Source organism: Rhynchophorus ferrugineus, unplaced genomic scaffold (assembly GCF_030347505.1).
Source record: "Rhynchophorus ferrugineus isolate W39M unplaced genomic scaffold, kcgeb_rfMv2 rfM11, whole genome shotgun sequence".
Lineage (NCBI taxonomy): Eukaryota > Metazoa > Arthropoda > Insecta > Coleoptera > Curculionidae > Rhynchophorus > Rhynchophorus ferrugineus.
In genome coordinates this window covers 3,037,405-3,054,612 of record NW_027472590.1, presented here as the reverse complement: position 1 = coordinate 3,054,612, position 17,208 = coordinate 3,037,405, and the positions used below count along the sequence as shown (strand labels likewise).

Here is a 17,208-nt window from a genome sequence, read left to right as displayed (position 1 = left end):
AAAAGCAAACACAAGAGTAACTTAAAAAATAATTTATTGACCAGTTTATTCTTGACTGGCGTCTACATTCTCAGTTTGGAGTGCCTTAAAAGTAGCAACTGGTACGTATGTGACTAAAGTGTAAAGTTTATTCACAGAATCTTCATCATCATTTCTTCTACGTGAAAGGCGGACTCTGACGCGGAATGGGACATTCCTGAAAGAAAGAAATGTATATAACTACACGAAAAAAAATAAAAAAATAAATAGGACCCTGTTATTATTTCAGCATACTGGAGTATTGAATTTCAGCTTTGTATAAAGTTTTATTGAAAGTTTTTAAATTAAAAAAGCTAATGCAACTACTTGTTATTAACATTAATACAATGAACCAATTAAATGGAAACTTTAGCACTCGATAAAGCCAAAAAAATATAGTAAAAAAATAAATTACTTTACATTAATAAATAGTTATTGTTTCTACCAACAGGAAGTAATATTTTTAATACATTAAATATATATCAATACCTAACACATTTATATATAAACAGATGAATAAAAATTGATACAAATTATGCCTTTATGTATATGCTTGTACTTTCACACATACCTGATGCCTTTTGACCACAATTGTTTGTTTAATCTGGTATCAATCCTAACATCAGGGGTTCCCATTTGCTTCTCGGCAAATTTACGGATTTCCTTAATGGCCCTTGGAGCTCGCTTTTTAAAGCCAATTCCGTGTAACCTCTTGTGCAGGTTTACTGTGTATTCACGGGTAACAACCTCATTGATGGCGGATTTGCCCTTTTTCTCTCCCTTGAGTTTTGCCATTTTCCTAAAACAACAATCATAACCTCAATAAGATATTTTGTTTTTTAAAACACTTGAAATTAAAACTATACGAAAATATAATATGAGAAACAATAATAAGACACAGTACTTGCTTCAAATTAAATGTAGATTAAAAAAATACAATTATTTTATGGATGATTATAGAAGTCTAAAAATTCTGAAATATTTACAAACCTTCTTAGTAATGAACGAAAATGTAAAAGAACGCAGGCAAGTTAGGCATCTATGGAAAAGCAAGAACTGTCATTGTATAAAATATATTTTAAATTAATTTTGGAAACATATCTGTAGATGGCGCTGCACTGATATTTTTCAAATATATTTTCTATTTTCTTAATAATACACAAACCACATATGTCATGCAAAATGCATTTCACTATATATATTTTCTAATAATTTTATTGAACAACATATAATTAAAAGTAAATAAGATTTTAATCTCTAGCAGTTCCAAACTAGTTTTCTACTTTTTGACACTAGGCCAAAGTTGAGTTCGCGTCGATGAGATGGCGATGGAAACTTTTATAATTGAAAATTTAAATTTTTAATAAACTTGCTTAAAAATAAAGATAGTTTAATATTTCAATAAGATACATTATATATCGTCTGGTATAATACTATTTAACAATTTATATAACTTACACTAAATTAGATTTTAAGGAAATAGTTGAAAAACACTTTCCAGAGATGGCGCGATAAGCCACGAGCCAGTTTTCTTCTCTTGTACGAACAATGTTTAGAGAGAACCTGTGAGATGGCGCCTCGTGTCTTTCTTCGTATTTAATTTTTTAAATTTTTTAAACAGTAAATTAAGCAAATAAATCTCTTATAATTTTTTAAATTCGTATTGTTATATTAGTATCATCTTTGTAATAGAAAATAAGATAAGTTTTGTACAAAGTGATTAGTAGTTTTCTATTTTTTTTTCCCATAAGTTTGGGGAATAATCTATGAGATGGAACTTCAAACGTTTAGATGAAATATCATATTTTTTATTTTTAGACCGAGTTGATGATTAAAATAGATACTGGACGTTAATTAAGAATATAGTTAGGTATTGATATTTATTTTGATGGTAAAATTATAATAGGTAGCTAAGAAAGGAGAAATAAAATAGATTTCTATTATCGCTGAATGTTAGAGAGGCGACGTAGAGATGGCGCGCAAGTCAAAGAGCAGTTTCCTTTTTTTGGAGAAAGTTGGACAGGGCCTGGTAGATGGCGCCTATAGCATTAATTTTAAATATTGAATATTGAAATAGTTTTAAGAATAAATGAAGCGGATCAATAAGATCGTATACTATTTTAACGCCATATTTTCAAATACTTTTATTTAACAGTGTAGTAGAATGAAAATTACTTAGACATATTCGAGAGAGGTTAGTATTATGTCCTAGAGATGGTGCTGTAGGCCAAAACTAGTTTTCTATTCTTCCGGGTTCGGACGATGTTGGAGAGGATTCTATGAGAGGGCGATTTAGAATGCCTTGTTTTAAATATTCCAATTTATTTTTGCTTTTTTTAATATAGGTTTTCTATGATATATTTTGAAAGTAAAATTATATTCTTTTGCCATCTAAGAAAGTAAATTAGCTTTCTATTGTTGAGGAGTTTTGGGAGGATACTGTAGAGATATTTATATTAATTTTTAAGGTACTTTATGACTTATCCTATTATTTCTCATTTAATGGAAATTAAGAAAAATATTATAATAAGTCTATAATTAACTAGTAACTAAGAATAAAATTAATAACAAACAAGATACAATAAAACTAATTTGAATTGGTGATTTTAAACATTTATTTATGATTATCAAATACATTGATTTATAGTAAGACACTTTAAGAAAATACATATAACAAGGGATTTATTAATGAGGATACAAAATATATATTAGACATAGATATTCTGAAGTCTCGTATATAGAATTTAGGTAAGCAACTTATAGGTTTTATATAATGTGACATCCCCTGCGGTGTCTCTATCATATTTTGCAAAAGCCACCACCTGATGGGGTGTCTTAACGGAACGATTACCAAAAACCCACCCAAAATATCCGATAGCGGTCCCCTGTGAAACTTGATGACTCTAGCGAATACCAGAGGCGTGCAAATTAATACTCAATTAAAATAGGTTGATATTAACTTTTGTTTATCGTTATAGTGCGAATAACTGTTCAGAGATGGTGTTGATGCAGTATAACAGGTTTGAAAACAATTTTAGTATGATAATTATTTTGATTTGTATTTTGATTAAAGCGTCGTTTTAATACCGATTAATTCAGTTTTTTTAGTTAAATAGTTTCAAAATGCATTGTTGAAATGTACAGTAATTACCTTGACGTTAGTACGATGACATTTCGATGAAACAATCAAACCGCGATCGCCGATAAGCGTGATATCTCTCCGCCAATGATTCTCGTACCTCTATTTCGGTTCGTTTAGCGAAAGACAGGTTGACTCTGCGTTAGCTCCATGGGACGTAGGAACGACGAATTTAGAAAAGGGCATAAATCATAATATCAAGCAGCTATCAAAACGATTTAGTGGCGTTCCTTGGGCGGCTCTCTCCTCTCCCCGCCCCCTACGACAGAAAAGATTTATTTTAGATTTACGGGCAGGTCCTGTTGGGGTTTCGAATGATTATTTGTCGTCTAAGAATGCAACGCCGACTAGATTCGCAATCTCAGGTGACTTCAACGTAACGTTCTCCCTTAAAACGTCGAGTTATGCTCGATGAGAAACGTCACTGTCAGATTGTTGTCACCAACGATTATGGATGTGTATATTTTGCATATCTACACATATTAATTTATATATTTTAATTTTTAAGTTTTTATGTTATTTTAGGAACTTTCACTTTTACAGCGATAGTTTTTGCAATAGAGTTAAATAAATGAATGAGGAATATAATGTTGAATATATGAAAAAGTGATCCATGTTTCTTAAATTGTGTTTTGTAAAAGTTAATTTATGTCATCAATTCGTTTTAATCAATTAATTTTTTATAATTGCGGATATTTTACGAAAATTGATTAACTGCTTGTTGAAATTGTTGCAATTCTGCAAAAAATCTCAATACCCTAAGATAAATATTGAAATTTAAGACACAAAAATAAAAAAAAATTAAAGGCTTTGAACGTTGCATTATAGTGCAGATATTTCTCTATGTGATTATTATTTATTTTGGTCCAATTTATCTGACTGATAAAACAAGGCTGGACATCTCTCCAACATAACCGTACATCTATATTCTTTGTACTTCACATATTTTCTTGTATATGTGTGTTATATATCTTTAATATGTGGCTTCCACCTGAGTTAACATTAAGGGTTATGCCAAGATATTTGGCTGTATTTCCATACGGGACTACTTGTTGAATATTACATGAATATGGATTCTTGACATAAAGAGTTTACAAATTAGTCATAAAATATCAGTTCAATAATTTCTGACATACTTTTGCTCCAAGTGATTGTCATAATATTGGTAAATAATCATGACCTATTACATGACTTTTGCTGAACGTTATTTATCATTTTACATATTTTTAATGTTTTAGGGGAAGCAGAACTAAACGGATAATAAGAATCGTGTCAAATTTAATATTAAACATATTTTAGAATACAAGAATATGGATTACTGACATAAAGAGTTTACAAATTAGTCATGAAAAAGAAATTTCTAACATATATGAACAATCAAATTTCATAATATTGGTTAATTATTGGCTTAATTGATTGTCAGTGAATGCCGTTGTATCTTATTAAATAACAATAGTCATCATAGTGAACTAGATTTTTAGTTTGCGGTCATGGAGTACTTGATAATTGATGGACGTTATTCATCATTTTTCATATTTTTAATGTTTTAGGGGAAAGAGAACTAAGGAGATAATAAGAATCGTGTCAAATTTAATATTAAATCTATTTTAGAATACAAGAATATGGATTACTGACATACAGAGTTTGTAAATTAGTAATGAAAAAAACATTTAAAAAATTTCTAATATATATGAATAACCATATTTCAGAATATTGGTTAATAGTTGTTAATTATTGGCTTAATTGATTGTCACTGAATGTTATGTCTCTTGTTAAATATATACAATAGATTATCAGACAATATTAAGTTAATAACTTGACCACAGTTTTCATAGTGAACTAGATTTTTAGTTTGTGGTCATGGAGTATTTGATAATTGATGGACGTTGTTCATCTCATTTGATTATTACCTCTTTTCGTTCATTTTTTTTGCAAATAAGCAGTTCTATGTTGAAGGAGGCGTCAAAGTTGAGATTATTTACGTCAAATGACACTTTTATATCATGATTTCCGGGGAAATATTGTTTTAAGCGGTAAAAGTTTTTAGTTGTGCTACTTTCGGACTAGTATAGAACGACAAGGAAGCGTGACGTGATACAAAAGCTCTTGCCTGTGTAAGAGCGACGGAGAAATTAACACCACCATTAATCCGAACGATGGCGAGTTTCTATTGTCACCTACACAAAGTAAACGATGCGCGCAAAGTAAAAAGGCGAATCCCACAGTCTCTTGTAACTGGTTTACCCCTTGGTGTGTCTGGGCGAGGGTGGGAAAAATCTGGCGATTCCTTTCTTCGCCGTCGCCGTCTTGCACCCTCCGTGGGACAATAGGGTCGGATTTTGATTCGCGCCTTTTATATAAAAATTCTCGTCGCATACATGCACGCTCGGCAGGTTGAATCGACGACGGTATAAATTACGACAAAATCCGTACAGGTGCCTGGCCGACGGGTCCCTATAAAAATGTCGTCTCCTTTCTGTGGCCATGGGAAGGGATCGCCGCGGAGGGGGGAGGGGGAGGGGGGGTTCCGAGAGGTGGCGGTCGTACAGGTAGATATCAAATTTCGAAATCCACGCTGTTGCGGACATTTAAACCCGTACCGAAAGCAATGACTTCGAGTTTCGGTTTTTTTCTTAATCTTTTTCTTTGTTGTACGAACATCCCCCAATATAAATAGCGCTAATTTCGATCGTAGGGGGTTGATGTTTCCAGTTCCTATATATTTTTTCTATATAAGAAGTACCGGAAAGTCACTACTGGTTTTTTTTGGAAGAACAACTACATCATTCTCAAGAAAATGAAAACGTATACTTATTCAAAGTATTGGCCATTTGATTCCAACAGGTCAATCGAAAAGTCCCCGGCCTACAATAGTTAAACATATTTTCTTGGCAATTTTTTTTTATGCAACATAAATCCCTTCAAAGGTTCCTCCAACTTTTCGATACCATTTTTGTAGTACGATTTGTCCTTTGCTTCAATATAGGATCACCTCTTCATTCGACGAATATTTCGTCCCTGCGAGCATTCTTTTGAGATCTGAGAACAGGAAATAGTCGCTGGGTGCCAGATCTGGAGAATACGAAAATTATAGTTCAGGTGTTTTTTTTGTCACTAGACAATATTTCAAACCAAATCATTATAACTTCTTGGTCATTTAGTATATTATAGCCGGCCCAATAAAACAGTGAATGCACGTGATCAAAATTTATAACGTCATCACGTCGCAATGTTACCGCATCATCAACTTAGAATTTTGGTTTAGAACGTTTGCCAGTAAACCTCTAAAATTATTATCAATATTTTAAAGATTTTTCAGACACTTGGCAACATGGCTCACCAGAACAAAGTTACATGTCGGAACGTATCAGATAGGATTCTTTCTCTTTTTAACAAGGATAAAGTGAGAGGAAAAATCTTATCCGAGTTTAAAAGGAATTTAACATTTTTGCAAACTGCATTTGACAGTATAATCGTCACCTATCCCGTACGTTGGCTGTTTATTGGACGGGTTATAGAATCTTCTTTATGTAAAGTCGACGTTAGTTGACTATTTATCCTATAGATGGCGGTACTAAAACGCTAATGAATCAGTTTAACGAAGGTTATTTTTTAGGGAGTTTCTTGTTGAATTTATCGAGATCCCTCGTAAAATAAGTTAGCAACTATTTCTGACCGTTGGTGTCGAGCTTTATAAACAATTTTATGTGCCCATAAACATGGGCGAGTGAAAGTTCGGCCATTTTATTTTCGTTATATTTTACTGTAAATGTTAAGTGGCAAAGTCAACCGACTCATTAGCATTTGGTGCTGGCGACCCGTGTTGTTTCGTAAGGCTGACATTCAAATGAGCGAAATTTTTCGAAACCAACCCGTATGAATTATGTAAAATATGTTATTAACTAGTTTGGCGAGGTCCTAATTGTTAATTCGTCGGAGAATCGGTTTATTATTCCGGCGGGGACGCGTTACCAAACAGTTCTGTTGTTGCATACGACGTTACCACATTGTTTTTTTTCGGTCAAAATAACGATGAGAGATCGAGTAGTCGGCGAAACAGTACTTAAAATCAACGGGCAGCATATTCTCCCATTCTGCCCCTTTTAGATTAACAATTTTGTGCAAATAACCATTCAGCATTAAGTTAGAAACATTTTGTTAAAAAATACCGCTATTTATGTTTAAAAATTGCGAATTCCTGACATATACAGGCGCAACATATCGAAATAACCTAAATAATTTACTCTCAGTGCATCAATGAAGTGTCATAGTGACACAAGTATGCGTTAACAGTTGTTAATCACAGCCTACTTAATTACTAGTGAACGTTATTTATTCTATTCCATATATTTATGGCTTTAAAGAATTTTTTAATAAAAAAATTAAAAGCAAATAATAAAAATGTATAACATTTTATATTATATATATTATAGATTACATGAATATAGATTAATGACAAAAAAGAGTTTATATATTAGTCACAAAATATCATGAAAATAGTTCCTGGCATATAAAAACAACAATTAGTTTTTAATTGTTATTCATGACTTGCTAGACTATTGTTGAATGTTATTTATCCTATTTTACATATATTTAACGTTTTATTATTTATTCTATTTTATATATAATTAATGTTTTATTGGATTTTAGTGGAAACAGAAACAAATAAACAATATGAATGTATCAAATATTATATCACAATCATTGAAGATCACGATAATATGAATTAGTGGCATAAAGAGTTTATAAATGAACCAAAAAATATAAATTAAAATAGTTTCTGGCATATAAGAACAATTATTACTACATCTAAATCTCATAATATTGGTTAAGAGTTGTTAATTATGGCTTATTTGATTATCAGTGAATATAATGTTTCATATTTAATATATTTAATACATGATCAAACTTTCTTAATAAGTAAGTAATAAGTTAATTAACAGTGATGACAGAAATTTTTTTTTTCGAATGAAAAGAAAAAGTTCCAGCGCAGAAAAAAAAGACCTCTCCTCATCGGTATTTTTATCGTGAAATATTTTTTTATCTGTCTCTACGTTTTTAATTTATTTGCTTCGCAGTCGAGGCCGCGGAATGCGTTTTAAATTTGGACTCGCAAAAAGTTCAATGCACTCGTGTGTTCAACGGGCTCGGCCGCATTCTATTCATTTACGCACAAAATATCATAGTAGGCTGCAGTTCGGGTGACGTAACTCTCCGTGCGAGCGCGGAACGTTGTTTCCCTGCCTTTCTATACCCGGCTATCGATAACTGGCTTTCGTAACTGCGATAAAATTTACAACTATAAACAATTGTTGGATGTATCATTGGGGAAAACGAATTTATCGCGTTCGAGTTTAAATATTGGCTCACAGATCATTGAACACTCTAAATATCACTGTATTTATCCTTAAATATGTTACGATACGACCAAAAATGATTTTAATTAATTTAGCACTAATGACAGTGACAGTTCAAATGATCATCTATTCGTATTAATAGATAAGCGTTCTTTATTGGTTATATGTCTTATGTAGTATGATAATTTACATTATATTGTAAAATACAATTACTTACTGGTGACATATATCATATTTGTAATAATAAAATGATTTGATCATTAATATTTTTGTTATAAATTAAAAATAAGGAACTAATATGTATTGCTTATAACAAATTTGGCTTTAGTGACAGTGACAATACAAATGTCAACTATCTCTATCAACAGATAAGCGTTCTTTATTGGTTATATGTCATATGTAGTTATGAGAGTATACATTATATTGTAAAACAAAATTATTTACTGGTGACATATGTCATATTTCTGTTGACAAAAAGGATATTTGCAAAATATTTTTGAGCATAGTATTTTTTTGTTATGATTTAAATAAAGATACAATAAATATTGCATTATAATGAATTTGACATTACTGACATTGACAGTTATAACGTCATTCATTTGAACTATTTTTTCTCTAGTCCCATTAACCTCAAAATAAGATAAATTAAGTTGACACTAGTAATATTGACACTTAAGATGATACCTGTCAGATTTAAGAGAACACTCGATTAATAAAAGTTTATTATAACATTACAGGAAAATTGTCTGTAAACCATGTGATAATCTGAAAGAAAAATATCTAGTGAATAAGACAGGTGACAGGTAAAATTTTTCGCAAATTCTGTTTTGTTAGCTTCCATTTCAAGATTTTTAGAGCTGAGAAGTATTCAAACTTGATTTATAATAAAAATAAAGACTAGTAATAAAGCTATGTCACATATAACACAAAATAGTTAATATAACGAGTGATCATATGTATAGAGCTGCATCTATACGCCATCTAGTGTCGGTTCTAAGCAATCTTGGTATTTCTACAACAATTTTTATCTGTGAAATTCTATTATTCAAAAGTTTTTATTGTTTTTTTATTCGAATATCTGAATAATTTCAGTGTTTTATGACAGTATCGTGATGTTTGGAACAGCTAGCGTCAGAGAAAGGATTATTTGCCCGTTAGAAAATATCTCACGATTTTATTGCGAATAGTAGCAGAGGACCGGTTCTACAAGCTGTTGTCGTGTTTCAAAAAATGGGTCATTGCTAAATGATATCGTGTAACTGACGTCAGCAATTTGGTAAACACTGCAGGCCAAATGTAGAGTTCATTTCATTTTGAATTGTTTTTGTTCTATTTATTTAATGAATTAATTTTGATAGTTTTGTGGTTATTTTTATGTTTATTTTTTGAAAAACAATTTGTATGTTTTGCTCTGAACTAATCTAGGACAAGGTTTGTCGCGTCACGTGTTAAGATGTGCAAACAACAAGATAGTTTATTTATTGTTTATTAATAATTCAATTGAAATAATAAATATGTTTATGTTCTACTGTGACAGAGTTCTGTCTGTCTGAGTTCCTGTTAATTTATATTGAGATATAAATAATTAAGAATACCTTCGAAAATGTTGTCATTTTTCTTAAAAAAGTAGCCCAGAAAACAAAAAAACTTTTACTTGAAAGTATATTATTTTATATTAAAAAAAATGTCAACTGAAACTCAAATTGCTAAAAGTGTTCTTCAGAAAACCCAAAACAGAAAAATATTGTACCTATAGATGGAGATATTACACTTCTGCTTTTGTAATGAGAATGTACAATCAAAAACATTAACTAAAAGAAAGAACTGTTGAATGGCAAACTAATAATTTATTCTAGATGGCGTTGTTAATACAGTAGTACCTTTTTTTCGGTTGTTTCTGTCAAATTATTAGAATTTATAATGAAATGTCACAAATATTACTATGCCTTGTAATATTATCGTTATTTCATGTATCCAAGAAGAGAATAACCAAACAAATATCTTCCACGTGTCCATCCTATTAAGAATAGAAGGAAAAAATAGCATTACCGATTTTATATTGATGGAAAGTAAATGTTAAATATTTGAATCGCGTGTTATATCAATTTCTACACGGCCAATTTAAAATTCCGAAAGAATATTAACCTTATTCGTCGGCTCTCCGATTTATCAGCTGCGCATAAATAAAAGATGTAAATAGTCGGAAAAAAATTGTAGGTTAAGGTAAACGGAGGACCACGAAATCGAAAGAAAAAAACGACGAAATAATCGTATGCGATGGAACCCGGGCGCATATGAGCAAAAGCAAATAGGCGTCTGTATCAAAATTAAACAATGACGTATCGGTCAACGACCCATTGACAGGAATAATCGCAACTAACGCAAACAGAGCCAACTGAACGACAACGATGCTGCAATAATTGGATAATTTAATACTACATCAACAAGCTATGCGGGACGTTTGCCATGTTGCCAATTTTCCAATAATTCCCCAGGGGCATTGTAATTTTTTTATTTTCAATGTACCACAACAATTTCTCCAGTGTATAAGGTGTTTTTTTATATACAAGGTGATCTATTCATCGAGTACTCTATTCGTCTGACCTCTCTAATTTATGGTAACTGTGTCCGATTTGATATACAGTGTATTTTTTCTAATAAATTTACAAAACGTGCACAGGGTAATAAAATAATATTGTTAACAATAAAATAACAACAATTAACATTGAAGAAGGTTAATTGTTATTTGATAAAGACGGAACCATCTTATTTTGACGTTGAGAAACTACAACAAATTATTATTGAACATTATTCTATATAAATCCCCAATGGAGTACCTTACCGCCATCTACGGGCAATTTTTGGAACTTGCTTGACATTTCGGTCAAAAGACAGTAACATTTTTGTAGTTTCTGAGAGAAATTCAGGGTATTATTTCACCAAAACTATTCATAATTAATTTACAGGCTATAGATGACCAAATATGTTCATTTTTGGTTGAATCTGTCACATGTGTCATTTTAAAAGAACCTTCTTTTAGAATGATTATATGTCGAGATATTTTATTAAATTATATCATAATTAAACAACATAGAAACCGAATTTAATGAAGTATTCTATCACCATCTATAAGTGACATTTGGAGCCTAGTTGACGTTCTGTCATAATACGAAATTTTTTTATTGTGAATGTTTATTTTTGTCATTTATACCTTTGAAATTATAGAGAATCTAAAGATAAAAATATGTTTTCGAATTAATACTATATATTGTTAGATAATTTAATCAGGACTTGTAATTTGAGAAAGTTGTTGTATATAGATCACTAATGAGTGTATATTGCCATCTACAGTGGATATTTCGAATTCATTTGACAAAGTATAATATTTAGATTATCAAATATGTCGTTATATTATCTAAACTAATAAAAACTTCAATTTTTATTTTTTTTAAATTAGAAATAATATAGAAAAAGAAACTGATAAAGCACACTGTCGCCATCTATAAGTGACATTTGCATTTTAATTGACGTTTTGCCACAATACAATATTCGTTTTGATTAATTCGTTGAAAGAAAATGTTGACTTTTTTAACCAATAATGGCTCTAAAACTATAAGACATGTAAAGATAGCAATATATTGTGGTATTAATTCAATATATTATTATATAATTTAACCTGAACTTGTAAATTGGAACATTCATGAAGTGTGTCATGTACAGACGATTTTTGGAATTACTTTGTCATTATATTTATACTAAATGTATTTTTTTGTCAACATTATTCCTAATAATTTTTTATGCTATAGATGATAAAATAAGTTCAAATTCATACAACAGGCTCTTCTATAATAATAAAGTATACTGTCACCATCTATAAGTGATGTTTGTAATTAAGGTGACGTTTTGTCATAATATAATATTTGTTGTTATAGCGAATGTTGACCTCTTTAATCAATAATATCACTGAAACTAAAAGAAAGCTATGTATTTTGGAATTATTTCGTAAAATCCGAATATTATTAGTACAAATAATAAAATAAGTATGTTATTGCCCACCTACAGGTGATTTTTGGAACCTAGTTGACATCCTTGTCAAAATACAATAATATTTTTTATTGTGGACGTGTTTTTATTGTTTTTCGAACGGTAATTTCGAGAGAAATCCAAAGCTCACTGCGTTTTATCGCACGAAAATGAATTCTTGATCGTTTTCTAGAAAAGAGCACGTCGTAAACGCGATGGTAATCGTCGAATTTTTACCAGTAATCGAACAGGACGAATCTCCGGTTTCTTCTCGGAACGGCTAGAGCACGGCGCTCTCCGCCAGGACGTGGGCTTTATTATGGTACGGATTGCGTGGTGTGTTCGGTCGATGAGCGCGGGGAGACGCGGCGGTAGTACTGCCTGGTTTTTTACCCCGTTCGTTGAGTGGCCTTGAGACAACGTCGATGGCGCGCGGGGTCGAGACTCCGGTTCCCTCATGCTTTTTTGGCTCTTCGGCTATTCGTGTGAATTTGATTATCGTTTCTTTTTTTTTCGACGTGGCGGATAAAGCCGAAAGGAATTTCGGGGGAATGGGTTCGGGTCTTGGTTTAATGTCGAAAGACGCATGGGCGGCGATGGCCCTTGCAGTACCATCGAGGTTTTTTACTTATTTTCCTGTTTTGGCTGAATTATTGGATGTGGGAAAAAATAATCTATATAGTATATCCAAAGTTATTTTGTATGTAACAGGTCAATTGAAATGTCCCCGGCCTACCATAGTAAAGCACATTTTTGGCAAAATTAGTTTTTTTTATCACTACATAGTATAAAACAAAGTCGCCTTTTCTGTCCCTATATCCCTATGTGCGCTTAAATCTTTAAAACTACGCAACGGATTTTGATGCGGTTTTTTTCAATAGATAGAGTGATTCAAGAGGAAGGTTTATATGTATAATACATGCATAATATACTAAGGCAACATTGCTAATTTTAGAGGTTTCTAACGTGATGTCGTAAATTAACCTATTTTTTAGGCTTATTTAGCAATTAGCAAAAACGCTGCCTAACCCTACGAGTTAGATCAAATTAATGTACTACAGTATTGTACACCATAAAAAGGTCTACAAAAAAGTCCGCGATGGTATATGTTTATCTTTTAGGGATAACCCACATTAACCATTTTTATTGTTTACTTTTTACGTGAGAAAATGGCTTATTTACGAAGCTATTTTAAGCAATACGGCATTAATCCTTATCGAATTAAGTACCTTAAATACAGTGTGCAATTAATATAGATCAATATGGTTCCTTACAGCATGTAAATTAAACAAATATTTTCGGAGATATTACAAATTTAAAATTTGCGTTTAAAAATGTGTAATGTAATAAAAATTGTATGAATTTAGATATTCCAAAGATAGCAGGAAATCTTCATAGTAAATATAGGGGAAGAGGAATTGTTTTACTCCAAATTTAATGCGTGCAGGCCAAGGGCAGTAATGAATGAACCAAAAATACTGGATCGATTTTAATCATGTTTTCGTTGAGTGACATAGGCATATATATTTTATGCCCGTGCAAAGTCGGAGCGGGCCGCTATGTTTTTATATACAACGTTCATATTTTTTATGTAGTGTATTTAATTTAGTATCAGCATTGCACCCGTGCGAAGCCGGGGCGGGTCGCTAGTTCATCATAACACCCTTCAAGGGTGATACACTGATTATACCGACCCTCCAACTTTTCTATACCATTTTTGTAGTACGATTTGTTCTTTGCTTCAAAATAGGCCTCAGTTTCGGCGATCACCTATTAATTCGACGAAAATTTCTTCCCAGCGGGCATTCTTTTGACATCTGAGAACAGGAAGTAGTCGCTGGGGGCTAGATCTTCAGAATACGGTAGATGAAGAAGCAATTCGAAGCCCAATTCATGTATTTTTGCCATCGTTTTCACTGACTTGTGACACGGTGCATTGTCTTGGTGACGCAGCACTTTCTTTTTCTTCAAATGCGGCCGTTTTTCGGCGATTTCGTCCTTCAAACTGTCCAATAACGCTAATAATACTCGCTGTTGCGTTTTCCCACGTTTTGGAGCGGGTTCATCGTGTGCAGTCCACTCGGATGACTGTCGATTGGACTTCGAAGTGAAATGATAGAGTGATTCATCCATTGTCACATATCGACGCAAACACTCGGGTTTATTACGCCTGATTATCTTCAAACACTGCTCCGAATCATCAATATGTCGTTGTTTTTGGTCAAAAGTGAGTTCGCGCGGCACCCACTTTGCACAGAGCTTTCTGATACCTAAATATTCGTGAATGACATGATGTACAAGTTCAGTTGATATCTTTAGAGTGTCTGCTATTTCATTCAATTTCAATTTATGGTCATTCAAAATCATGCTATTAACATACTAGTACTTGATGATTTTCCTGGGGAATGTCCGGAAACTCGGCATCAAGCCAAGTTTTTGCTTCAACTGTATTTTTTCAACAAGCAATATTTTATGAACATGCAGAATTCCTTTGGATCCATTTTTTTCACAATAACAAAAGTTGCTTCACTCAAAATGCTATAATTCACAAACTAATGATCCGACAGCTGTTAAATTTACACACGTATCTTTTGAGGGTTAGGGCTAACTATAAAACATAGGGATTTAATACTAGTAGCGCCATCTATGTGTCAAGCCGGGGACTTTCCAATTGACCTGCTACTCCATTTAAATTTGTGACGTCAAAACGTCGCAATGTTTTAGTTCAGTTTGGCCTTGACGCAACAAAAACATTATCTAAATTAACAATAATATGGTTATCGAATATAATTTATTTTAACATTATAGTACATCTAAACATTACAGCTAATTATACAGCATAATAGTCTATAAGTTAGAGTTATAACCTCTTATCACTATTACTTTCAAGAATTTTGGATGCGTCTGACAACTGGACGACGAACTAATCAGACAGCATTGTGTCTCTTTTTAACTAGAATAAAATGAAAAGGAAAATATTGTCTGATTCTAAAACGAATTTATAAATTGCGACAGGCAATACATTAAACATCTTGATGACGCATATACAAATAATCTTTGAATAGACTATACATTACTTGGATGTATAATTATTAATTAGGTTTATTAAGCCTCCAGGGGTTATCATAGATGATTTAAAGAAGAATTTAATATAAATATAATAAAATACAGCCCTAACCTACAAACTATTGTGACGGTTTAATCAACTGTAGTTTAAGTCGATAATATATGTTTCATTATATTATTTATATTAGAATATTGTTATATATCAGAGCTAAAGTGAACTAAATGTCAAAATTGCGACGTTTTGACGTCATGGATTGAGATGACGTGAGTTCACTGCTACTTTGGATAGACTATATCTTCCTTTTTACCGTGCGAGACCAAAGCTCCAATCACTTTAATTTCGTCTATCGCGAGATTCTCTACGTGGCGGGCTCGATAAAAAACCAAACCAAAGGTGGTATTAACACGTCCCATTAAGCGCAAATCAGCCATTGTCCTTTTATATTCAAATTGGTCGAGCAGACGTCCATGCGGGTATTGTTAATGAAAAATTATGCTACCAACGTATACTGTCCCTCTGGATGCATGGGGCAAAAGTTACAAGCGGCGTCGTCGACCCATGTAAAGACTCTTCTCTATCTCTCGTCCCGTCTCTGTCTCGCTCGTCTCGTTGGGTTGGGCCTTAACTTAACGCTCGCACACGTACCGGTCTTGAATAATTCACTCGCCAGTTTAGGAAGTCATATTTTTTCGCTTCTTTGAGAGACAAGCCGACTGGCTGGAGATCGTTTTGGCGTGGGTTACCTGGTGGCTTTTGTCTTTTTCTGCTCGCGCGTCCTTACGCACCGGCGAGATGCGTTTGTCTCGGATTCGAAATAGATGTATGCTTTTATTTTCTAATGTAAGACGTATGAAAAAGTGATCCACGTCATCTTTATTCGACCTATTTGAGTGTTGATTCATTTTTCTTCAGAGACTACTTTTTACTATCAACCGTTTCAGTCGCTATTTTTTGTCGACTGAATTTACTACTTGTTACCAGTGAATGTTTCAGTCGACTGTTTTTAGTTGCTATTTTCGGCCCGACTGATTTACTAGTTACTATTTACTATCTACTGTTTCAGTCGTATACTTTTAGTTATTATATATATATATATATATATATATATATATATATATATATATATATATATATATATACTTGTAAATAACAATATGTTGTATATGGATGTAGCAACATTTAAAAACGACAATAATGTTTTTATGGCAATAACAGGTAATATTTTGATTACTCTATCGATGTTTATTAAAAAATATTTCCGTTCAGTCATAGATAAAGCATTTACTTTATTTAAAAAGCTTTAATAGTTATTGTGCGATCATTTTTAATTTTGTTATGGATTTTTCTTTCTATGATTAGGTATATGTTTAATTTTTATTTAGTATTTATGGTTATTGTACATCTTTAGTTTTTAGGTTTTGTTTAAGTTCGATTGTATTGTCTATATTTATTATAGTATATTATTTAAAAATAGCAATTAGAATATTAAAATACGATAAAACATTTGTGGGGTATAATTCCATTCCATAGAAAATTCCATTCTTTTTTACAGATCCACAGAACATTCAAACATAAAAGTAATTCGTACTTCGTTTAAAATGAAA

At 32.0% G+C, this 17,208-nt stretch overlaps 1 protein-coding gene and 1 long non-coding RNA gene across 5 annotated transcripts in view; both read right to left on the bottom strand.

Annotated features, from left to right (window-relative positions):
• Positions 1-17: 17 nt before the first annotated feature.
• RpL31 (Ribosomal protein L31) lies at positions 18-1,128 on the bottom strand. 3 transcript variants are annotated; one of them, XM_076418068.1, is made up of 3 exons: positions 1,009-1,128; positions 590-817; positions 18-196 (listed from the first exon to the last, which is right to left on the bottom strand). In XM_076418068.1, exons 2-3 carry the CDS (start codon positions 811-813, stop codon positions 46-48), a joined length of 375 nt encoding a protein of 124 aa, XP_076274183.1. In that variant the 5' UTR covers positions 814-817; positions 1,009-1,128; the 3' UTR covers positions 18-45. The 3 variants fall into 3 exon arrangements, with proteins under 3 accessions (XP_076274183.1, XP_076274185.1, XP_076274184.1); XM_076418070.1 differs by having other exon boundaries at positions 923-1,032; XM_076418069.1 differs by having other exon boundaries at positions 927-1,032.
• A 2,147-nt stretch (positions 1,129-3,275) lies between these two features.
• LOC143205055 (uncharacterized) overlaps positions 3,276-17,208 on the bottom strand; it is a 217,514-nt gene continuing 203,581 nt past the window's right edge. Inside the window, exon 4 of one of the 2 annotated variants that reach the window (XR_013007729.1) lies at positions 3,276-3,416. This is a non-coding gene — a long non-coding RNA (uncharacterized LOC143205055). The remainder of the gene's footprint in view (positions 3,417-17,208) is intronic. The other variant, XR_013007730.1, reaches the window with a different exon arrangement.

Excerpts from the sequence above, each read along its gene's own strand:
- RpL31 (XM_076418068.1), bottom strand. The coding sequence starts at position 813 with ATGGCAAAACTCAAGGGAGAGAAAAAGGGCAAATCCGCCATCAATGAG. Across the intron at positions 197-589 it reads TTGTGGTCAAAAGGCATCAG|GAATGTCCCATTCCGCGTCA; the intron begins GTATGTGTGAAA and ends TCTTTCTTTCAG.